The 25,263-nt window shown below is 45.9% G+C and overlaps 1 protein-coding gene across 2 annotated transcripts in view; it reads right to left on the bottom strand.

Annotated features, from left to right (window-relative positions):
* The window catches only part of PTPRO (protein tyrosine phosphatase receptor type O), a 139,131-nt gene extending 115,899 nt beyond the window's left edge, over positions 1-23,232 (bottom strand). Inside the window, exon 1 of one of the 2 annotated variants that reach the window (XM_053944128.1) lies at positions 23,017-23,232. In XM_053944128.1, coding sequence (XP_053800103.1) covers positions 23,017-23,232 — 216 coding nt within the window. The remainder of the gene's footprint in view (positions 1-23,016) is intronic. The other variant, XM_053944129.1, reaches the window with a different exon arrangement.
* Between the last annotated feature and the right edge of the window lie 2,031 nt (positions 23,233-25,263).

Genomic DNA, 25,263 nt, shown 5'->3' with positions numbered 1-25,263 from the left:
AATAAAGAATTTGCCATATGTTGGTTCTTTCAGGCAAGTGAAAATGAGCCAGCTGCAATTGTAAGAGCTGGTTCCTCCTAAATTCTTCCTTCTTTGTGGGGGTCCTAAGTGGAATCTGGCTCACAGGTTGGGAAGGGTGTACAAATAAGTGACCACAAAACTCAGGTTCATCTTCCAGGTAGTCTCCAGATAAGCCTGCAGTAATTTCCCTTCACTCTCAGGTAAACAATAGACTCCCAGGGGGAAGGAACTTATATCCAACTTGTCATGTAAGTAGAGAGTAATTAATTACACCCTTATTTACAGTTTGTCTGATAGGAGCAATAAATGGCAAGTAACTAGAAGAATTCCAGGGTGCTGAAATGTTTGCTCTCACCCACTCAACATGTAAACAAAAGGGGAATGAAATTAATTTGGCAATGATTTACAGCATGATCCCTCACAGTAATGGGGCTTGGGTTCTGCAAAACAGGAATCACAGATGCCTCTCTCCTGAAGCTGAAATCAAATTCTGTTGGTGCTCCACAAAGCAATAAAGTGTTCTAAATACATCAGCAGTCTTAGAAGTCCTGAAACTCCAGTTATCTACTTTGAGATCTTATAAGACACCCGTACATTTTTCAGATTACAATCTGAGGTATGTCCTTGATTTTATTTAATTTTTTCAATTCAGAAAGTGTTACTGGTCCAAAGCTCTGGTTTCATTTACAAACCCCAGCACGTACATCTGGTGGAAATCAGGATATTGAACATTTACTTGTCCAGCTAATTGCAAACCTTTTCTGACTTCTGTAGAAAGAGGGGAAAGAACTTTAAGGGAAGTAGGGAAAAAAAAGAAAAAAAGGGTATAAACTGGGCATAAACCAGTTACAATATCCATGTCATGTTCACTTGCACCCTGCTTAAAATTTCGTTCTGGTAGAACCAGAACATCTGTCACAAGGCTCTTAATACCCCTCTGACAAGGTGAAGATAAAGTTACATTAAGACCTCTGCATGTGCCAGTGAAATGTGTAAGCTCTTCTCACGCTCAGCAAAAATGAGGGCCTAGGATTTCAAATTGCAGTCATAAAAGTGAACTAAAAAGCAGAAAGGCAGAGAGAGAAAGAGAAGGAAGATGCTTTTATTTGAGCCATGGAAAAGTAATTCCCTAGGATTAGCATATTTTTATTTCCTTTGCATATTCTTTTCTGAATTAATTTCACTGCATTTTGATAGCGATCTTAGCGAGCGAAAATAAATTGATGCCAAAAAAGTTCTGCTAATGGGAATAAATGGCTTGAAGGTAGTGGAAAGGGATGTACAGCCTCTTTCATAGGCTCCTACTTCATCCAGCTCCAAGGGCATCAGAGAGCAAAGGCTGCTGCCTGTTCGTGGCAGAAGATAAGCCTGGCTGTGAGGCTCATCCCTACGAAGCAGGGGGCTGCAAGAGGAGCAGCAGCCCCAGCGAGAGGGTCAGAGGAAGCGTTTCACCCACACCTGCTACGGAAAATCCAGGCTTCACTGCTCCAAAAAAACCAACTACAGCTGTGTCTGCACAGAGGTGGGATGATGGGCCAGGGCAGAGGCCGAATGCAGGAGGGAAATTCTGATTTTCCATAGAAAAGAGACTTTGCTGTTGGTTACCCACTTCTTGATTTTTTTTTTTTTTTAATGCTAACAAAGGGAAGAGCAACATAAGTGAGAAGGATTCCCATGGGCTAAATTACGATCCAGCTCAATTGAGTGACAGCTCTAGAAATCATAACCATCTGTGAGGTGTGTGTGGTACAGCAAACTCCCTCCCATAAAGCCAGTGAGAAAAGCTACTCACACTTTTGTGTAAAGCGGGAGCAGATTGGCAGCTGAAATGGGAATATTCGCATGGGTATTAACTATTATCATGTAGTGCTGGTGTTATTCAGTTTTGCAAAGAGAAAAACCACTCCCAGCCACCCAGTTTATTCAAGAAATATTTGTTTAAAATCATATTACCATAAGATTCAGCCATTACTTTAAGCAATTCCACAGCTTATGGGTTTTGATGTATGCCTAATTATCAGTGTGTGAGCATTTTCCCCCTACTCATCCTGCTGTATGTATAAGTCTCACACCACGTTATGAATAATAGAAATACCTACAGTAAGAACAACTTGAAATAAAAGCAATGTATTATCCTGATTTGAAAAGGAATAGGACACCTGAACCAAAAATCTAGATTATAAAACTGCCTGTGACAAAAAGTGAGAGAAGAAACAAAAATGTGAACCACCCTCAAAAACCAAATCAAGCAAACAATCCTAACCACATATTTCATCCACTAGCACAATCTGCTGACCCACTTCTCTGAAACTCAGGCACCAGAAATGGGTTGTATCCAGGAGGATTTCTGCAATCCACATCTCCAGCCTTGCTTGTTTCAAAGAGCTGTCGAGTCCTTATCACACTACACTTCAAAGACAAATTTCAGCCTTTCAAAGGGTGCATAGCATTTGGGTTTTTTTGTAAAACATTAGTAACAATAACAAAGAGAATAGGAAATATATTATGGAGCCTGATGTGAACACAAATATCTTAGGAAAAAATTTAAAGGACGCACAATAAACATGATAAAAAACCCCAAAAATAAAACAATAAAAATATATTCAAATAATCAAAGAAATCTCCACAACCCCACCTTTTTCTTCTGCTTAAAAGAACAACCACAACTCCATGTTAGACCAGCAGAAACAAGTAAAACAATCCAAACTACTAAATGGAACCCAGCAAATACAAAGTGAAACAATGTGGGACCACTGTGTACTGACAGAAGCATCCAGGTAGATAAATCAATGAAAAAGAAAGCACCTTAAGGCTGATTTTACTGCTGCTGTTAATATTTCAGCTTGTGGGGAGGGAAGATGTTTTGCAAATGAATCCCGCATGAATTCAAATCAGTTTTAGCAAGCAATTAAGTGTAAAAGGAAACAATTCTATTGTTTCTCCTTCAGCTTAGCATGAGATCTCTGTGCCACTTCCTACAGCACTTTTCATGGATTGGATAGCAAAAATCAAAAGATTTACAAGAAATATGACCAAGTGCTTGTTAAAATTAGTGACATTTTCTTAGCGACCTGTATGGAGGTTAACAAAAGGAGAAGGAGCCTACAGACAAAAATACAATAACCAACACAAACAATTTGGAAAACCTTTATAGTCTCAGGAGAGCCAAAGGCTGGAGGCTGATGGAATAAATTACCTCATTAGGTAAGGTAATTATGGACTGTGCTCCAAGCCTTGTGACTTACTGAGGATCCCACACAGGTGATATTTCCTGCAGTCAGAGCTGGATAATCAGATGGCTTTGCGTGTACCCTAAAAGCCAAACTCTCTCTCCAAAACAGCAAGTGGAAGGTCTCTCATAAATATTTCTCTATTTCATCCATGCTTTCTTGGCTAAGCCTGTACCACGACAAAGGGAAAGAGGACTGACTAGGTTTCAGGCTGGTTGCATCACTAAGACTTCAGAGTGAAATTTAACTCTGTGATGACAGCTAAAATCAATTCTGGGCTTAAAACACAGGATTGATCCTTTAATATTCTCCTCCCATTAATGGTCTTCTAAATCTCTCTCAGAGCTTTGAAAACTATAGGCCAAATTACTTTACTACAAATTCAAAACTGCTGAAATTACCCAGAAGCTTTCATGAACAGGAGATACTGAAATTCTTCTGATTTTTGCACCATAAAATCATATGCAGCCCAAAAGGTGCCTTTAGGAGATATGAACTTCAGTTATAGCATCCAAAGAGCCTAATGGGAGTTTCAAAATTATAGTGGAACCAGAGGCCAAGCAGGTTTCACTGTGATGTCTAATAATTATTAGAAACAAGCACAAGCTATTACTGCTTGTAATAGCTGTGAAGGTTTAAAGTTGTCACTTCTCAAAACATCATGATTTTCTCAAGCACAAAACTCCCACAAAGGATCTTGCCGTGCACTGCTAGAAAGACTGTACCCCTCACTTTTCCATATCATTTACAAGCAACTTTTAAATGAAATCTCATTTGAATCTTAATATTCAAGGACGCCAGGTAATTTTCAGTGCTACATTTTGGTTGGTATCTGTTGTCCCCAAATCCCTCTGCCTGTGCTGTCACACAGACAAGAAAAACCATCACAGGACAGCCCAAGCCGTGAAGGAAGAGGCTCCTGGGCATGAGGGCTGGCTGCTGCCAGAAAGCCTGGATTTCCTTCATGCTCAGCTGAAACTCTTCAAAACTGGGGGCAAGTTGGAATCGTGTTGTCTGGATGGAGATGGCTGAGGGTGGAGGGCGAGTTACCCCACCTTAGCACCACTATGAAGATGGGATGTATAATCCTGAGCGCACAGCAAAGCACACAGCTCATGGGCGGGCTGTACCCATCTTTTTCATGGACAATGTGAGGTAGATCTCCCCCCGGACACATCTCAGCTGCAACGGCCGAGCCCCAGGGGCAGTTTGTGGGAGCTGCCAGCGTGGGCTGGTTTTCCATCGCTCGCAGGGCTCCTGCTGCCCGGCAGTGCCCAGCGCTCGTGTGGCTGTGCCGCACGGTCTGGGCCTGCTGCCGTGCCCCCGCGGGAGCGGGTCCCTCCAGGGTGGCAGATGCCACAGGTGGCAGGGGTCTGGCCCCGTGGCTGACGCCCGTGGGGCCATGGGAGCCGGGCAGCAGCCACGTCCCACGTCCCACGGCGCTGCTGCTGAGCTGAGTGCAGGAAAAGCAGCTCCTGCTCGAGCGCCAGGGATGCAATCGCCGCCCCACGCAGCCAAAGGGCTGGCGAGCTCCTGCTGCCAGCACGGGGGAGCAGCCCCAGCTCTCCCCCCTTGCCTGGGTGACCGCTGTCAGGTCAGCAGGGCACCGGTCACGCTGCCGCTGCTCTGCTGGGCTCCGCACTGACAGCGCTGCCGCAGGGCAGAAATCCCCAGGGAGCACGGTGAGGGAGGGATGCTCAGCCGGGCAAAGTCCCAGCTCAGCCGGCCGGTGCCCATCCGTTTCCCCTTAAAATAAAAAACTGGAAACTAATCCAGAGGAGTTGGGGTCTGAAGGCGTGCCTCTTGTGCTCCGTGTGTAACAGACCAGTTTATTATTTTTTTCCTTCACTTTGTGTGATTGGAACAGGTTAAACAATGCAAAAGCATGATCCGGAGGGTGTTAGGCTGGTCGCTAATCTAGGGGACTACCCAAGCAAGGAAGGGTTATTTCAGCTAATTAAGACAGAGCATTTGCATTAAAACAGACAATTCAGAATTTTAAATACTGTTGAGTCTGAAATTATGATTGTTAATCTCTCCTCACATAACAATGTTCTACTGACAGACATTGTAAATCACTTCCTTTTGCTTGCATGAGATGAACCCATCACTCAAAGTGCTCAATTATAAATCTGAATACAATTTAAAAGGTGAACTTTCTTTAGTTTTACTAAGGGCAGAAGGGCAATGCTGATGGTGTAATACCAATGTTAATGCATTACTTATGACTGAAATTTAGTCTGTGCTCGGTAAATTGCTCATTCCTGTGATCAGAGCAGGCAGCAATTTGCTTTCCTGGATGTTATTCCCTTCCCTGCAAGTGCATTAGGTGTGTCGTGAGCAGCAGGACACCCAGCTGTAAGATGTCTGAAAAGGACATGTTAATCTATAATTAAAAACCCCAACAAAATAGAAAATAAACTCAGAATATTCACTGCACAACATGACAGGTTTACAACCTGCAGGTTCACAAACTGCAATTAAAGACAGATATGGAATCATTAAAACACAAAATACTGCTTCGTTAATTTTCATTTTCCTTTGGAATTGAGATAGACAAGAGCAAGTATGTGAACACCAGTGTGAATATTCTCTACCCCTCATCTTTAGGTGCCAGGATTTAATTATCCTTTGTCCCATGCTAATCTGCTGAGATGCTTCCACTTCAGCAGAAACTCCTATTGAAGTAAGGACCTAAAAATAACCACCTCCAGTGCAGAACTGCCATTTACCAAAACAAAGTCAAGCAAGGTTTTACAGTAGCAATTGGTTTGCTGACCAAGTGAACGCTTCCATTTCAGGTCACTTCATCTGCTTAATAATGGGAAATGCTTTGAATGTACTTCAATCCCAGACCCTGTTTCAAGTGACAGCCTTACTTAATGACAAATCCTTTCTAGAGGTGGCCAGAAGGCAACTGAACTCCCATGCTCAAAAGTGACCTGGTCTTCATCAAAATTTTGGCCATTTTTACTGTCTGCCCTTGTCCCCCATTAACAAAGATGGTCCAGGAAATGTGTTAGAGGACACAAAAGGCAGCAGTCCCAGCATCCTTTCCTCACAAATGTCTTGGCTGCTGCCTCGCTGCTCCACCCCCGATTATGGTAGTGTGACATTAAGGAAACCAAACTGCTGGGTTTGTTCAGAAACACACAGGCAGATGTCTCTGAAGGCATTTGCAGTTCTTCCTAACACGTTCAGAAGCATAAAGGCAACGCTTTTCTCTTAGCTCTAAGCTATTCTGCACGTGCACAGCAATTTCAGCACTCTCAGCAGTTTGGCTTAGTAGCTCCTACAAGCACCCCCAACCTGCTCTGGCTATCAGACATAAAGAAATTGAGGAAGGCTTCTGAAGTCACATAAGTGTGCCCTGACAGCATTCCTGCAAGGAAGAAGAGGAAACATCTGCAGAGCCACCTGGGGCTCGCTGGCTTGCCCCTAGCCCGTGTCCCTGCCTCAGCTCCAGAGCTCAGCCCCTCGCTGCTGCTCCGTGACCCACGGGCCACTGGGCTCTCCTCCAGAGCCCAGCCCAGCTGCACACCTGCCCCAGAAGCAGCACAGCAGGAGCCACAGGAACTGTGCCCTTAGCAGGACACCTCTCTCGAAGGGGTCTCACACCACCCCCAGCTGCAGCTCACAGCTGCCGCTCAATTTCTTGGGTTTCAGAGCCTGCACCCAGCCACAGGCTTCCCACCCAGTTCTGGAGATAACCCTCACAAAACGTGCTTCTGTGGTTTTAATCCACAGAATTATTTGCTTTCACGGACTGACAGAGTGACTGGTTTTCTAGCAAAAACTGTAAGAACTTAAACCAGTGATATACACAAGCAAGGTCATTCACCTTCCAGGAAAGCATCCCAGCTTGCTAACAATGGGATCGATTCAATTCCCCTGTGTCCTGTGGGAACCCCACTGTTGTTAGTAATAGTGGGCTTAGAACTTGGGAAGGGCCTTGGAACAAACCACATAACCATAGCAATAGTCCTAGAAAATCTATTTTATGGGCCATCAACCTGTCCTGGTGTAGAGTAGGACCAATTTATCTACCAGAAAGCTTTGAGTATGATAAATGGAAGAAACAGATATAATTCAGACAGACAAAAGTACCCAAACAAACTTGCATTAAATGTTTCACATGAAAAGGTGAAGGTAGTGAAGGGAGAATAAAAATCAATTTTAAGGTCTTCACAAATGCTTGGAGCTCCCAGACTTCTAAGATTATAGCACAATATTTTTAAGACAACCGACCACATATTTCTAAGGGAGTAATAATTTTTAATTTGGGGGGGAGAGGTTCATTAGTAGATGTATTTATGCTTTACAGTAGTGCATATCAAGCTGTGTGTTGGTTCTGTGCTGGTGTCCCAGAGCCAGCTGGTGCTGGTGCACAGCCAGCCCACAGAGGCTGCGGAAATACCTGCAGAGGGACACCCCAAAGCTGCCTGCCCCCAGCCCCGGAGCCCTGCCTGAGCCAGGGTGTTGGAGCTCCAGAGGTCCTTTCCAGCCTCAGCCCTGCTGTGATTCTGTGAGCTGTAAGCAGGACAAAGCTCTGGAACCCAGCACAGCTACAGCCAGCTGAGCTGGAAGTCGCAGGGTTTAGTTTCATTTGGTAAAAATCAGCGTAACAGCACTGCTTTAGATGAAGTTCATTTGAATTCACCGTGTAGGTGACAAAGCTCAGTAATTGGCCCTTTTTTCTCTGAGAAACATGATCTCTATTTGAATAACAGCTATCTTCACTAAAATAGTCTTTTCATGTAATCACAGCCTTTTTGTGACTATTTAGCATTCCTCTGGTAGTTAACTGTGGAGCTAAATGACTGCAAATGGTGTGTGCAGAGGAGCCTTTTCTTTGACTGTTACAAAGCTGCAATCCCAAAATGTTTGCTGGAGAAACACCACTTCACAGGGAAGCCAAAAGCAAAATACTGGAGACCTGAGGTTACACAGTGTAGGTGAGGAGGGTGGGTGTGAGCCAAAGGGACTGGAGCAGGGTTAAGTGCAGATGGAGGGGATCCAGGGATGGCAGGTGAAGCAGAAAGGGAAAAAGTGGGCTGGAGAGGAAAGAGGCCAAGGAAACAATAGCAAGGGGACAAACGCTGGGGAGATAAACGGGGAAAATGGGATAGCATTTTATTCTTGGCAAAATACAGATCTCAGTCAATTGCAATTATTTGCAGATAACTTCAAGTGGTTGTTACTTGTTGAATTTTCCTTGACTGACTGGCCCTGCCTCCTTTTTTCTTCAGAGAGGGCTGAAAGCTTAGAACTAAAGTGCTTAGAATTGAAGTGCTCCTTCTGAAGAACAGAAATATTTGCTGGGAAGTGTCTTAGGCTTCTCTATCATAGCAAAGACTGTAAAACTCATGTTTCTCAGTCAATGCGAATTATTATTTTGCTTTTAAAACCTTCTGAATACCCAACCTCTACATTATTTTTTGCACAGGATTAATGAACAAAACATTCACACACTGCCCATTTTAAAAAACCATCTAGTATTTAAGCCCTGAGGGGAAAGAAAAGATTAAGCTTTTCACTTTCTTAGAAATTTCTTTAAAACTCTCCAACAAGCTGCTGCCTCAGAGGTGTTCCTCCTCTCTCCCTCAAGTACAGTTTCACAAAGTCTGGAAACCAGATTAGCCTACAGTTTATTCATGGATGTACAACAGGGTGCAGCTACAAAGTCAGGTGAGTTGTTCTGCTCTCTCCTTTCCCCCTAGAGGAGCTGCTGCCGGGGCACAGGATGGAACAGGGACATCGGCAGGTGGAGTCCTGCAGGAACTGCTTCTGCTCCCTCAGCAGGGCTGGCTGAAGGGGCAAGGGAACAACCCACTATGGCACTGCCATGCTGCTTCCATCTACAGCTTACCAAAATCTGGCCCTTTCTGCATAAAACAGCATCCACAGAGCCTACTCCATCACTGCCACAAAACTGGGCTTTATTATTTTGAATAAAACCCCATATTTGCTTAATCCCTCACAGTCAGAGCAGCAGTATTTAAATTTATGAATTAGTACTGGTCAGGGGACACATATTCAAAGTGTATCTTTATCTTGCCTCTCAAACGTGACGATTTATAGATTGACCTGACTGGTTGCTTTGACACAGTTCCTTTAACCATAACATCTTTCTGTTCCTCTAGTAGCTGAGATTTAGCATTTCAGGCTGTGTACATATGTTGGATAAGAACATAATCCTCAGCTCTGGGCATAGGAGCTCATGGTAAGAGGATGGCTCTGCATACAAATTGAGAGCACCGAGATGCAGAAAAAGAAAAATACACTAAACCCTAATATGCATATTATGAAGGCCTTCTGGCATCAGAAGAAATCATCAGTTATTTAGCTTGACATCTTTAGAAACAGAGTGACTAGAGAGGGGGGAAAAAAAAAGGAGAGAAGAGAGAAAAAAAAATGATATGACCTTTAGTCCAACACTCCAAGTAAAGACTTTGGATAAATAGGAACACAGAAAGAATGTGCCAATATGCAAAGAGGAAAAGACATAAACGTGACTAGACCATTTCTGCAGAGAAAAATCACAGCACTCCCATTTCACAGCCATTTCTGACAGCACAGAGATGGATTTATCAGGGGGCAGAAGGGGACACTCCTCATCCCCTCTATTAGCCTTCTTGACTGAGCACGTGCATCCCTGGGTGCAGGATGCAGGCACATCTCTGCAGGCCATCTGCTTCCCCTCCCAGAGGCTGGGGCTCATCTCCTCGTGCAGAAAGACATTCCATTACCATTGCAAAGATTCACCCTGGGCATCCAGCACTGCCCAGCCATCCCTCTACAGCACTGAAGGGTGTAATGCTCTGGACAAAACCAGAAAGGAGCAACCCCAGGCATCCTCTGGCACCTCTAGACTTTGTTCTTTAAACTTGCAGAAGACCAGAAAAAAACCCAACATGCTGTGGAGCAGCAGAAGAGTGTATGACCCATGACACAGGAAATTCCTGTTAATAACCTATAAGCCTTCCAAATGATTAATACCAGCTGAAATCATGCATTTAAATCATGCTGCAGGCAAGGGGCTGTGCAGCAGAGCTGCTCCAGCCTGGAGCCCTTTCCCTGAGCTCTGCTGGGCACACAGGGAGTGAGGGAACCTCGAGGTCTGTGTTCACAGCTAAGCCTGGCTTTGAAAAAGACTTGGGATTAGAGGACCAAGCTTTTTGAAACCACAGTGTGAGCACAGCTGATGTGGTTCATCAGCTATCCATCCACAATGCCACCTATCAATTCTTTTCTGTTAAATATGTAATCCAGAGGTTTTTCCTTTTTCTCTGTAAACTCACCTGTTTCTGTGCAAGCTGTGCTCTCCAAGACATCCTCACACTCTCTGCTGACACCTTTTAGTTCACAAAATGGCAAATTCTGCAGAATACTCTCTCTTTCCAAAATAAATTGAAATTGTCTTTGTAGAGTCTCTAGGGCAAAAGCATCACTTTGTTGCTGTAACAGATGAAATTGTGAGGGTTTTTTTGAATGGTGGTGTGAACTGTAAGACAGGCTTTTGTGTTATTCACTGGAAGATCTGACCTTAGAAAGGTACAAGAATAGGGTCTGGAAGATACAAGTGCCACAGGACAGCCATCATGTTAGGGACTTTTTAAACTTGGGGAGGTTTTTTGTTCAGGTTTTTGTTGAGGTTTGGGGGATTTTTTTTTTTTTTTTTTTTTTTTTTTTGGGATGGGAAAGGGGGAAGAGGGAAGTTTGTTTTTCTTATTCTGCATCCTGTAGTTAAAAAACAGAAATGTGTATTCTAGCATGGACAAGTAAACAGTTAAAAGTATGAGCTAACATAACTTCAAGGCAAAAATCAGTGGGGAAAAAAAAAAAAGAATTCCTGAACTCATCCTCCCCTCCAATGGTATAAATCATTAGGAATGAAATCCTAGTACAATGCAGACTCAGGCTACAGAAGCTGTGATCACAGCCCAAGCTGTTCCTTTGGAGCTCATTAAGGGTATTGAGTCCCTGGAATCTTGTATTGATTTTAGGAGCAGTGCTTCGGTTATCAATACGAAAAGTATAAGAGAAACTTCCAGAAAAGATTCCCCATATTCCCTTGAGACATGTATTTCACCACCTTGATTTATACAATTTTGGTAGCTGGGTGCAGTGATGACAGACTCCCCTGCTCCAGCACTAAGCCTGCAGGACAGAGGTCAGTCCTACACCAAGAGCCTTTAACTCATCTTGCTCCCAAAAATCCCCTCGGGGAGGTTTTAGTGGTTTCCTGCATGCCTAAGACCTAAGCTTGTAAAATACATGAAGTCAGAAGTCATAGTTCTCCTCCCAGAAGTGTAACTCAGAAGAGGAGGGGAAAAATGAAGGGGGAAAAAATTAAAAAAAAAAAAAGAAAAAAAGGAAAAAAGAAATCCAAAAACCTCCTTGAGAATTCTGAAGCTGTGAAGTGAATATGCAGTGATGGCAGACACCTGCCTGACTCTGCAGAAAGCTTCAGTGATAATTAAGGTACATTCTAACACTGGCAGCTCTAAGAATTTTATCCTTGATATAATATTTAAAGCTCAAGCTTCAAGGCACTGATAAATGCAAGAAAACAAGCAGAGTTCAGCATAAAGCTTATGACTGTAACCCAGAGTCTGAAATTCTACAAAGGAAGATAGCCCAAATTACTTTGAAATTAATGAACTTGGAAAACAACAGAACAGTCAGGTTAATAAAAAATTCATACCCTTGTGTGTCCCGATTCATGATCTTTAAAAGGACTTGACTGGCTGTCCTTCCTCTCCTGCAGGGCCCTGAGCAGCTGCCCAGAGAGGTGGAGGAGTCTCCAAATGCTCAGGACTGATCCGGACACGGCCCTGAGCCCCTGACCTACTGGGCCTCACTCTGGGCAGAGGCTCAGAGCAGATGCTCTGCAGGCATCCCTTCCAGCCCCCAAGTGCTCCTCGTGTCCCTGACCCTGTGAGCTGCACACAGCCCCTCTCCACACCGCAGTCTTTGCCCTGTTGATGACAGGTTGATGAGAGCCTGCTTTCTCAACAGCCCCACAGCCGCAATCTCTCCTGCCCCACGTGCTGCAGCTGCCCTCCACACCCTTCCAGCCATGCCATGGAGTGAGAAAGACCAGCCTCGCTGTCAGCTTAAAGCCAGCTGGAAGGATAAGCAAGTAGATACCTGTGATAGTCCAGTAGCTCTCGCACGCTTTAATCACATAACCAGTGCTCAAAATGGAAATAAATCCCTCCCTCCAGGGAGGGGAGAAAGAAATAAAAATGTTTCAGATCAAAAATGGAAATGCTCTGATCAGTAGGTGACTTTTACTCACAGTACATATTGACAACAGGCAGCTGATCCCATCCCATCATTGCAAGATATCACTCCTAAAAGCCAATCTCCAAACAGGTCACGTCTCCATTAAAGATGAGCTACCAAACGCAGAAGGGATGCAAAAATAACCTTGTACATAACTGGAACAGACAAAGCTGGCTAGATATGCTCTGGCACATTCCAAAATGCTTCTGCTTTTTTTCCATTTTATCTCCTAACCTCATCATGTCCACGAACGTGTTTTATTTGTGCTTGAAATAATGTCACCTGCAACGATTCTGGCCACACCATCCTTCTGGTGAGGCCATGGGGAAGGCACTGTGGCTCTGCTCCAAGCTGAACACATACAACAGGCATTCCAGAATTTGTTTCCTCCACCTGGACACCTACTGCTATCCTGATTTGGGCTGTCCATCACCTTGTGCAGTAATGCCTACCAGGAAAAGCTGGTGTCTGATGGTTAGGCTGTGACTCAATGCATAGAGCTCAGTGCCATACATCAGCTTTTCTCATCTCAACCCACACTTTTTTTTCTGATTCTCCTCCCCATCACAGTCAGGGCGACAGTGGCCGCATGGTATTTGGTTGCCACAATAATTTGCAAAAATGATCATGCAAAGTTCAGTTCATTGATGACTAAATACTTTTTAAAAACCACCAAAACATAAATATCATATTTTTAAAGAATATTTACAATATGGAGTAAATAATTATATAAATACCATTTAAAGCTGTTGTGAAGCACTATAGTCAAAGGGCCAAAACTCTTAATTTATTTACTGCTCTTGCCAATTCCTTTTGACAATGCAGCCCTCTAATCCTAAAGTTTTAAACAGAAATATATCCATGCTTAGTTAATCTCTACAATCACTCTGCATGGACATCTAAGAACACATCCACTTTTCTTCATGGAAAGAATTCAAAGGGTTTGACTTCATCATGAGTTCCTCCAAGCAAGAGCAGCTCTCCTACTCAATATGTAACTTGGAATCACTGGCTGTGCATTTGCCAATTAGAGTAGAATTATTCCAAGCACTAATCTTAAATTAATTATCAAATTTGGTTTATTTCTTCATTTGAAATAAGTATATTTTGAACTGCTATTTCCATCTGTTTTATCACACCTATGGCAGTCTGCTGGTCTCTAGTTAGCTGCAAAGGTGTAAGTGGAAGGGTCTAGGAAATAATAGCTGTGTTCTGACTGCACCTGGGCTGAGCAGGATGAGAGTTTATGTTCTGAAATTCAAAGGCCTCAGATGGCCACTGGGTTTTGGTGTCATGATTGAAGAAGCAGGGACCAGCCAGATTTTTCAGATCCAGATACAAGTATCTGATACTGACACAGAATCTGGTTTCCATACATCCATGTATCTGTGCTAATGCTGCAATGCCAGCAAGAGGAGCTGTAGCTTGAAATGTCCTTAAACCTGAGCTCTGAAACACACAGAGGAAGGGAAAGAGGAGATTGATGGCTCTGTCTGCAGAAAAGCACCCCAGAGCAGAATTAGTGAGCTCCTACACTGGCTTCAGCCGAGGATTAGGACGCCCCACCTCCTGCCAACACAGCTACCCCCTAAACAAAGAAGGGTGTCTGATGGGGAGTTCCTTTAAGCTATCAGTCTCAGATGCTGGAAATCACAGCCGTCCCGGGTGTGTCTCCAGCCCGTGCTGCTGGCACTGCAGCGAGCCCGGGGCCAGCACCGGCACCGCTGGCTGTGCCTCGGGTCAGAGCCCGCAGCATCCCCGGCCGGGACCGCAGCCTGCCCTCTGCAGCCTGCTCCAGAGCCCATTCAGAGCAGCACAAAAGCACCCATTGACTCCACTTGGACTCTGGAGCCGTTCCCAGGAGCACAGTAGCCTCTCTGATAGCTCCTAAGAATCAGGGGGAACCGTCAGTTCTGGTTCCAGCTAGCAGACATTGATGCTGCACATAAACAACAGGTGAGGTGGCAAAGTTATTGTCCCTGTTCCCAGAGTGTCCCGATTTCAGTGAAACGCTGGTGACTTCTTTCTCTAGTTTTCATGATTTCCCCCAGTGCTGCTAAAGGAAACCTGATGGGGCTTCGAAGCCCATGGAGTCGTGAGTAAGTTTTCAAAAGGTTTGAAAATAAAAAAGCTTTTTGGTTTAACGTGTTATTTTGCAAGGCAACTGAGAAGTAATTTTATACCAGAGATCATTTTGAAATACGCTTAGATTTTCACTACATATACATTTCACTTTCAGAAAACATCGTAATTTTTCTTGTTGTATTTAATAACTGCTAGCTAATTATGTAAAATCCCATCCCATCTGCTTATTCCTTCACACAGCAAAATTAGAGGGCTTCATTCTACAGCCATTACTCACAGAAGGAGAGGCATTGATTTAATGGACTTCCCTGAAAAGGGATTACAGTATAGGATCCTCTGATATTGATTTTGTGACATCATCATCCTTTCCTCAGAAGCAGACACTGATGACTCAAGAAAATACCAGTACAAGATTGGGCAGGCAAGTTAGAGAAAGAAAATTACTTTAAAAAACCCCTAAACCTCCTAATTTACAGTAAGTTGACTACAATAAAATATTAGCTATGCTCTCTGTTTCAAGTACAAGTTCTCTTTGAAAAAGGAAAATATCTGAGTGATGTTTCTCTCTTTCATCTCTTGCCCTGCTTACAGTCACTTTCATGAAACTATTGTGAGCTAGAGCTTTCTTTTTTTTGTAGGTTAATGGGTTCTCTTTGAAAGGATTAAAGCCACATTGATTATTAATTATTTTTGATGTTTTAAACTGATGTAAACGCCCAGAAGCTCTGAAGAACAACATCCTGTAGAAATCAATACCGGATTTAAAAAAAGAAAAAGTAACAAACAACAACAACAACCAAACCCCCCCTGCTCAGCTCCTGGGGGAAACAATTGTGACTTCTGTTTGGAAGGCATACCAGCCCCTGGAGAATACCAGCAACTGGCATATTTGATAATCACTTCTAAGTTATCTAGAGCATCCTTATTTTGATGTGTCTATCTTCCAGACTCCAGGCAGAGTCTGCAGGTATTTTGCATACAGAACAAAGCTAGGCACAGCAGTGCTAAGCAAATAAGAAATAAATTCATTTCATTGCTCTGGGAAAATGATCATTTTTTTCCTTAAATCTGCCTTGCAGTAATTTAGGAAAACACTAATTAGCGTTCTTTCCATGTGTTTTTGCTTTTTGTCCCCAGTTCTCTCTACTGTTCTTCACCACATGCAATAGATGTTGGGGTTTGGGGTGTGTGTGGGTTTTTCCAGTGTCTTGCTGGCTTTTTTTCCCTTGCTCAAATTTAACATTTCTTCACTGTTTGTGAGTGGAATGGAGCCATTCCTTCTCATTTAATAGATCAGTGAGGAGTGAAGATTTCCCATGTTCAAATGACTTCCATATGAGCAAATAGGAAATGATCCAGAATAGCTGCGGTGCAGATAAAAGACAGAAAACAAATTCCACAAAGGGAACGAGACAACTGGGACTGCCTGCCTGCTCCGGGGGCTCCTCTCAGCATTGAGGAACAGCCCCTCCATGGCTGATTCTAGGGGATGTGACAAGGAAATTATTGAAAGCCCTTGAACTTGAAGGAGTCGCTGATCAGATTGACAAATTACTGACCTACCCCAAAGACTTGGCCTTCCTGTGATATAGCTGGAAATCAACACAGCTAACCTGGGGACCTGCAGGTTTATAGCACACAAAGGAGCTGCAGTTGTTCAAACCCTTCTGACAGGACAAGAAGGCCCTTGTCTCAACAACCAGGAAAAGTGCTGGGGCCAAATGACTTCAAAATCACAGCTGTGTAGATTGACAGGCAACCTTATCTGTTTTTACAGAGAACTTAGCGAGGAATTTAGGATTTTTATCCCCTAAGAGGTTCATATCTACCAAACAGCTACCTCATGTTACATCTCTGGGCTGGCACAGAACAATAGCTCAGAGTTGTTTACTTCCATTATCTCTGTTCAGCTCCTCTGAAGTGCTCAAGGCTTGTGCTTAAATACCATGCTCACATTTTGCCACCCCCAATATTATGTTATCTGTTCAAATATCCCACATATTCTCATGTCCATGCTAGCACCTCAAGACCAGCATTCTTAAAGCTTAAAACTTCTGCTCTCTTCCCTGCTGCTGTCAGCTGTGACACCAACTTTTCCATCACCCACACTTACTGTAAGGCATTTCTTCCCTAAATACCTGCATTCAACAAGAAGGGAGACTGCAGAGCACAGAGACTCATTCCAGCACAGCCCTGATACAAAGTGCTATCTTTAAGGCAAGCCAGACACCATGCAGATCATTTTATTTCTGGATCTCCCGCTAAAAGCCACTGTAATTTCCCAGCACAAGAATGAGGGGGTTCCAGAAATGGAATGCATCATGTTTGGCTTGCTGTAAGGATGGCAAACTCTCCCTGGGAGTTGCTCCCATGCATTTGAGATTGTGCTGAGAAAAGCAAGGTAACCTTTCTGTTTCCAATATTTCCCATTCTCTATTCATCTGTTATACTCCATATGTGGCAGCTAGCATATGCTGCCACATTTGTCTCAAAGATTTTCCCCTTTTCAACTCTACATCGACAGAAATTTAATAAGAAAAAAAAAAAACAGGAAGTTACAACTCTTATGTGCAAAACATCTAATAAACCAGTCTCTTAATTTATATTAGTCCACTTGTGGGTCCTCGAGTCTGTGTAAAGATTTTAATTTCAGAATATTCTTAATATTTATTAAAGTTTTTTTTTTTTCTTCACATTGCAACCAACTCAGTTTTGTCTCAAGAAGAGAATCTTTAAAACCTTGAGTAACAAAACTGGAATCACTAATTTAGTAGAAGATAAAGCTGCTCAGGATGACAATGCATACTTCTCCAATGAAAAAACCAAATAATTTTAAAGAACACTTAGAATCAAAGTTAGCTATGAGTCTTAAGTTCTTCAGCAAAGAGACCTGTTTCCAAAGGTTTATTTTTTGACATTTATTGTCCTGACTCACATGCCTAAGTAAAAAAAATGCTGCCTTCCCTACAGCTGAGACTGTCTGGTAAAATAAGTTTCAAAATGGATTTACACAAGGCTCTGTCCAGCTTAGCATCCAATGTGAAGCTCTGTAAGGTCATTTCATGATCTGCCTGGATTGCTCTGAGTGGTGAGAGCAGAAATGCAGAGGTCAGTGGGATTCTCACGTCCAGCCAGCACTGCCCAGGAGCCCTTTAGTGCACTGCCACGGGATCAGCACAGGGGAGCCTGGGATCAGCACAGGGGAGCCTGGGATCAGCACAGGGGAGCCTGGGATCAGCACAGGGGAGCCTGCACTCAGCACAGGGGAGCCTGCACTCAGCACAGGGGAGCCTGCACTCAGCACAGGGGAGCCTGGGATCAGCACAGGGGAGCCTGGGATCAGCACAGGGGAGCCTGGGATCAGCACAGGGGAGCCTGGGATCAGCACAGGGGAGCCTGGGATCAGCACAGGGGAGCCTGCACTCAGCACAGGGGAGCCTGCACTCAGCACAGGGGAGCCTGGGATCAGCACAGGGGAGCCTGGGATCAGCACAGGGGAGCCTGCACTCAGCACAGGGGAGCCTGGGATCAGCACAGGGGAGCCTGCACTCAGCACAGGGGAGCCTGCACTCAGCACAGGGGAGCCTGCACTCAGCACAGGGGAGCCTGGGATCAGCACAGGGGAGCCTGGGATCAGCACAGGGGAGCCTGGGATCAGCACAGGGGAGCCTGGGATCAGCACAGGGGAGCCTGCACTCAGCACAGGGGAGCCTGGGATCAGCACAGGGGAGCCTGCACTCAGCACAGGGGAGCCTGCACTCAGCACAGGGGAGCCTGCACTCAGCACAGGGGAGCCTGCACTCAGCACAGGGGAGCCTGGGATCAGCACACACAGGGGAGCCTGGGATCAGCACAGGGGAGCCTGCACTCAGCACAGGGGAGCCTGCACTCAGCACAGCCCATCTCATCTCAGCCTGGGTGAGGGATCACCCCTGACTCAGCTTCTGAGCCAGGTGATGCAGCCTAGAAATTGCCTTACTGACCCTGTGCAACCCGAGTCTGGGGCTCGTAACTCCTGTGGGCATGAAAGATCTTTTCTCAATGGTCCACTGTCATCTCATCACGAGGAAACCTGCCAAAGGGGAATGGAAGACTCTTATTTCACTGGCAGAGAGGGGTTTGAAAGTGCCTGCTGCAGCTCCGTAAACATGACTTGGCACAAGCAGCCTCTTCTTTGGCTTTACCCTCCAGAATGACCCTGGATCTAGATATTATCCATGAAAATGAAGACATGAGGGGAACATGACTTTTGAGCTGAGGGTGACTGTTCATAATTAGCTTTTTTAAAAAGAAAAGTCTTTAGCTTTTCCTAGGAGGATGCTTTTCTCTCCCATACAGGCTGGACAGTCCCAGAGCAGTGGTAGGAAGAAAAGACTTCTACCTCTGGGCCTGTCCCATCATGAGGACCCCTTACATTTGTTTTGCAAACAAAAATGAGCTGGAAATGTAGGTTTGGGTCTTTCTTTATCTTATTTTGACACTAGCAGAACACGACCATGAGGAAAGAAGACAAAACTTGTCTCAACCAGAGCTTCAGCTGCCATCTCTTGGAGAGAGAAGAGATGCCAAAAGGACTCCATAACAAAATTCAAATTACGTGTTCATTGCTTTTCCCAGCAGGAGGAAGCAGCAGTGACACACTGGGGCTCTCAGCTGTGAAATCAGCCTCTCTCTTAAAAAGGTTTCTCCTGCAGAAAAAGGCAGCTCCCTAATGGTAAGGCTTTTGCTTCAGATTATTAACTGAACATGCAGATATTCCTGAAAATTACACCAGTAGAGACAGATTTCCTCTGCTGGGTAAGGTTGAGTAAAGTCTTACAGAACCTCAGTCTCTTTGAATGCATTGGTCCCTGTAAAAATGAGTTGAGAGTTCACTGACACCAAACTACAAAAACTGAGGCAGCATTGGACAAAATTCTACCCTGCTAGACATAAAAAGTTGTCCTGGCTAAGAGAAAGAAAGAGGGTGTTGCTGATTTAAATGAAGAGCATACAGACTGATACACAAAGACCTCAGACTCCTGCAAGTAAGAGATGCATTATTTTACTTACAGAACATTTTCCTGAAGACTGTCATCACTCCTATTTAGCCCAGACATGGAAGCACTGTGACAACCAGTTTTCTCATTGTTTTCCTACTGAGAGCCTTGCTTAGAACATCCTGGAGGTGGAACAGATTGTAAACAATGTCCCAGCACCAGGTTTGGCTTGTTCAAGATGCTTTTGTCTTCTAATTAAGCTTTACCTTCTACCCCAGAAATAATTCAACAAAGCAACCTTAAAGCTCCCAGGTGCAAGCCACCAACAGCTTGGGACATCTGACACATCAGGGACATCATCCAGAGCAGAACTTCAGCTGGCCAGAGCTCAGTGCAGTCATGACTAAGGGAAGGTTGCTGGGTTGCAGTTAGAAAAGATGAGCAACGTAACATCAGTCACTGGAATGAGGGAATGTGTCTACTTTTTATTCTTATTTATTTAGCTGAAGCACAGCTTTTCCTTTGGGCTGTGCTCAGCCCTGCCTTTGCCACGCCAAAATGAGATGATTACAGAGCAAGCTGCTGAAGACTCTGCCTTCCAGCCATTCTGACTGAAACAAACTAACAGAGAAGGCAGACCCACTGCAAAATAGCAATATTTAAAGAGATTCCTGCAGCAGCATGGTTGGACCCTTCTCTGAAGCAAAACCCACAGCCCTGCTCCTCTCCCAAGCAGTGTGAATCCATCCTGGTGTCTGAGCTTGCACACAATGCCTTTCTTCTGCTAATTTCTAAATTAGCCACCACATAAAAAAAACTGCTGAAGAATGAGAATGGTAAAGGTTCAAGATCACATTGCTGTATTGCCAAAAATAATACTATGCTCCTACCCTGGGGCACAGAAAGCATCCACATCACACTGTTAAAGAAGGAACTAAACCTTACTAGCCCGTGGGCAACTGTATCAGGCAGGTGGCACGCAGTGGGCAATGTCCCTGCTTGATCTCCTCTTGTCACTGACCCTTCCAGCAGCCTCAGGGAGCATCAGGAGCTGGAATAAACTGGCACTATTACTTCACACCACGAAATAATGACAATTGGAAGACAAGAGAAGAGAGGAGCAAATGTGCTTTGAGCAGCTTTGCCACTTTGCAAAGTCTGCTGATGATTTTACAAATTGCCAGATGGGCATCAAGGCCACATCAAGCAGTTTCAGCTTAGCAAGTGACATTTGGGCTGCTAACACTGAAACAGCAAGCACACAGACATCAGTTTTGCCTGTCTTCACATTCATCACTTCAATGCCACTGCTTTCTAACGAGATTAACTTCCAGGTGAAGCACCAATTGAATCAGTCGAGTCTGGTTAATCTTAGTATTGCTTCAACAGGTTGGTAGAACTAAACAGAGCAAAACTGGGGAAAAGCCTTGTTTTGAAATGATGTCACTGAAAATAATTACACAGATCTTGAAGAATATTCAGTGAATTTTAGGCTCAGGAAAATGGTCTTGTTGTGGTGATCTGAAACAAAGACTGTTCCTGCTTCCCCAGCTTCTCTCCTGTAACCAGATTTACTTTGACTATCTCCCCAGGTCCCATCTCTTTTACTGTAGTGTTCAATACCAATACAAAGATAACTAATTACAGTGGGCTTGCTATCCAACCAAAGTCATAATCCAGTCATACGGGGAGATACTGATGCACCTCTCTCTGAGGCTGCAGCTTTACCTTCTCTTACTCTACAAAATTCTGCTAATGCTCATCAGCTTTCTTTGTCCTCCCAGTCCCAGGCTTACTCAGCTGAGGAGTGATGGTTATTTTCCTACAAAATGAAAACCTGGGTCCTTGGCTACCTTCATACCTGACCCAATTACTTCAGATTTACTATTCATTCAATAAAGATTTATGCTATCTATTTTCTGTCTTGCTTTGCCACGACAATGCTAGTTAAAAAAAAAAATACAGCACATAAACACCTTAACTTTTTTTTAAAAGAAAAAAAAAGCCAGGACATAGAATAATGTACATTTTTCTGATTGTGAGATAAAACAGCTATTTAAAACTGTGTGTACTTCTATGTTTATGAAAAAAACTAGGAACTTCATCTTTCTAGTGGGCCATAGCATCCAAAGACTTACTGCCTTTTTTTTTTTTTTAAACAACCACATTTCATGGAACAAAATTTTGTCTGTCTATTAGCATTTTATCTTGCATAAATGTATGTTTCAGCAGTTATGAAAATGAGACAGCTGACAGTTGACTACTATATGTGAACAGATGCTGTGAAAGCTTCCCTTTAAATAGTTCTGTCAATGCAATGTCAGTTTTAGAAGCGACACCACTGCTGTTCCAGGACATGATCCTGCAAACTCTTATTCACACAGGGAGTCCTGATGATTCCCATAGAACATTTACATTTATAAGGCTCTGAAAGGTCAGGTCCTTAGTTGCAGAGCTGTGCTTAACAGTGATTGACAAATATACAACAAAGTTTTTACAGTGCTGAGCTCTGTTCTTTCGGGCAATGACATTTGCAGCCAGCAGTATTCACCTGGGCAGTACACACATTCTCTTTTAGAAGTTACACGAAGCATATTAAATACACTTAAGAAACCATGAAAGGAGCTAAAGCGCAGAGATGAAAAACGCCCTGTGAAACCAAGCTCGCGGTGTGAGGCGGAACTTTGAAAAACGAATCAGCCGAGAAGATGGGCTGAGGCTGAAGCACGGCACGGCGCCGACCACAAGAGAGCTGCTCATCTGTGCCACGCTAAACCCAGCAGCACCCGGCAGCCGCCCTTTGTTAGCGGCACCTCCGCTAGCGGGGCGAGCGGGGCACGGCGAGCGGGGCACGGCGAGCGGGGCGAGCGGGGCAGGGGGCGAGCGGGGCAGGGGGCGAGCGGGGCACGGCGAGCGGGGCGAGCGGGGCAGGGGGCGAGCGGGGCACGGCGAGCGGGGCACGGCGAGCGGGGCGAGCGGGGCGAGCGGGGCAGGGGGCGAGCGGGGCGAGCGGGGCACGGCGAGCGGGGCACGGCGAGCGGGGCGAGCGGGGCAGGGGGCGAGCGGGGCGAGCGGGGCACGGGGCGAGCGGGGCGAGCGGGGCGAGCGGGGCACGGGGCGAGCGGGGCACGGAGCCCAGCGCCCCGCGGGCGGCCGCAGCCGGCAGTGCTGAAGGACAGCGCAGCGCTCCGCGGAGCTCCGCCTCGCCCCGGCGGCTCCGCGGGGCGGCCCGGCCACGGGGCCCGGCGCCGCCGCCGCTCTGGGGCCGCCGCGGCGGGCAGCGGCAGCGCATCTCGGCCCGGGGCACGGCGGCCGGGGCCGCTCCCCGCGGGGCGCAGAGCGGGCACAGAGCGGAGCGGGCGCACAAAGGATGCTCGGGGCCCGCAGCCCTCCCCTTCCCCGGCACTTACCTTCAGCAACACAAAGAGCCAGAGGAGACAGGAGCGGGCCCCCGGGGCCCCCCGCCGGCGGCGGTCGGGCATCGGGGAGGAGGGCGGCCGCGGCCTGCGGGGGCGGCCGGGCAGGGGGGGCTGCTGCTCCTCTGCCCCCGGGACCCCCGGCTCTGCCCCCCGCCTCCCTCCGCTCGGCTCCGAGCCGTGCCCGGCAATGGCGAATTGCGGCAGCATCAGGCGGCCGGCGGCGGCGCCGACCTCCCCTCCGAGCGGCGCATCCTGCCGCCCCCCGCCCCTTTTATTTGGGGTTTGCGGCGGGGAGGGGACGGGAGGAGGAGGAGGAGGAGGAGGAAGAGGAGGCGACGGCGGGTGGTGTCTCCCCTGCCAGGAGTTTGGGCGATCGCGCCGGCTCCTGGGCGGGGGCGGCAGCAGCTCCCGGCGGCAGGCGAGCGCTGGGAGCCGGGAGATGGAGCCGGGAGATGGAGATGGAGCCGGGAGATGGAGATGGTGCCGGGAGATGGAGACGGAGCCGGGAGATGGAGATGGAGCCGGGAGATGGAGCCGGGAGCCGCCCTCGGCCCCCCACAGCCCTGCCCCGGCCCCCCTCTCCCCCAGCAGCTGCTCCCCGCGGGCAGGAGCGCAGGGAGCGGGCAAAAAGGCATCCTCACCGCCGCTCAGCACCAGCCCCTCCTCGGCGTCTGTCTTCTGCCCGCCGCGATCGGGGCACACAAGTGCCGCCAGCATCCGCGGGTGTCTGCGGGGCAGGGGAAGGAGCGGCCGGACCGGCCCTGGGAGGCGGCTGCTGCAGCTGCAGGAGCAGGAGCAGGAGCTGGAGCTGGAGCTGGAGCTGGTAGCCGGGTCCCGGCAGCAGACACACGGCACAAAGTCCCTGTCCTGTGCCCGTGTGCACAGCTCTTCAAATGGGCAAAGTACAGGGCTGAACCTGCAAGGGACGGAGACCTCATTCTGTCCCACGAGATACTCGGGCCCAGGGATGCCAGGGGTGCACGGAGAGAACCCAGGTCACCTCCCCTGTTGTGTCTTCCCCCCACATCCCACCCAGCGACCCTGCAGGTCAATCAAGGCCATCTCCAAACACCTTAGCAAGAGTCTTGCTTAAGCTGATGTCCTCAGAAAAAACCAAAAACAAAACCAAACACTTTGAGGAACCAAAACAAGATCCCAAAGTACTTAAAGACCTTGCCCGTTCGACCACCACGATGAAAACAGTCTTTCCAAAATGAGAAACTACCTCAGAACCTCTTTTGTCACAGACCACACTCTCACACACACAAGTATAAATTAGGATGTACCTTTGGTAACACTACCAGAGCTATAACAAAAAACAAAATTGGGTTGCCAGTGTAATAAACAGCTGTGTCTGGGGTGTTAAACTTCAGGGCAAGTTTGGTCTAGGTGTAGTGCCATTACTTAGAGTAATGGGCCACCATCTCACTCTTCCTTCAACAAATAAAGTAGTGGCTACAAGTAGATTCTGGGATGGTTTTCAGATTTTCTAAATCATTTAGGCAAGATGAACTCTACCACAGCCTCGTGGGAATGTCCTTTAAATCAAACAATTACAAAGCTATTTTCTAACAGCACTGCTAAATTGGACAATAATGAATCCGTGTTTCAGAGCCCTGCCCGGCTTATACATGGCATATTTTTGATTTCCTTATAATTTGGACACTCAGCCAACAAAAGCTTGATTTCAAAGTGGCCAGAGCTAGAGAGGGATGTGCTTATTTTGTACTGAAATGGGCCCTTGAGCAAAGATTTGCCACACTTGATGGGGATTAATCCAGAAAGCAAAGGAGAAATGCAGGCCCCGTGTAGACATTGGCACAAAGCCTAAATTTAGAAATCCAAAAGGCAAATGCTATCCACATGTTCATTTATAAGAAGCTGGGGACATTAGAAATGTATTCAATGCTACCAGTGAAGGACACAGACTTCTCTTGGGTACTCACTACTCTGTTAGTGTTTGAAGCATTATCTGAAACTGGTATGCAAGGGGTTAACTGTAGCTAAATTTCCTTCAGCATTCAGGTTCAGGATGAAGAGAGGTTATCTTAAAGACAAAGATGTGAATTTCTTTAGGAAATTAAAATTTTGCCAGTATTTGAAAGCTGTAGGTGGAACTTTAGGCTGGGAACCTCTTATTTATTATGTAAATTGAACTCAAATAATTTTTGTCCTTAGGACTGTATTTTATGCTTCTTTCTTCTCCAGTATTCCACTTATTTACAAACATTTAGACAT

Source organism: Vidua chalybeata, chromosome 5, assembly GCF_026979565.1.
Source record: "Vidua chalybeata isolate OUT-0048 chromosome 5, bVidCha1 merged haplotype, whole genome shotgun sequence".
Taxonomy (NCBI): Eukaryota; Metazoa; Chordata; class Aves; order Passeriformes; family Viduidae; genus Vidua; species Vidua chalybeata.
This window is presented reverse-complemented; position numbering and strand designations above follow the sequence as displayed.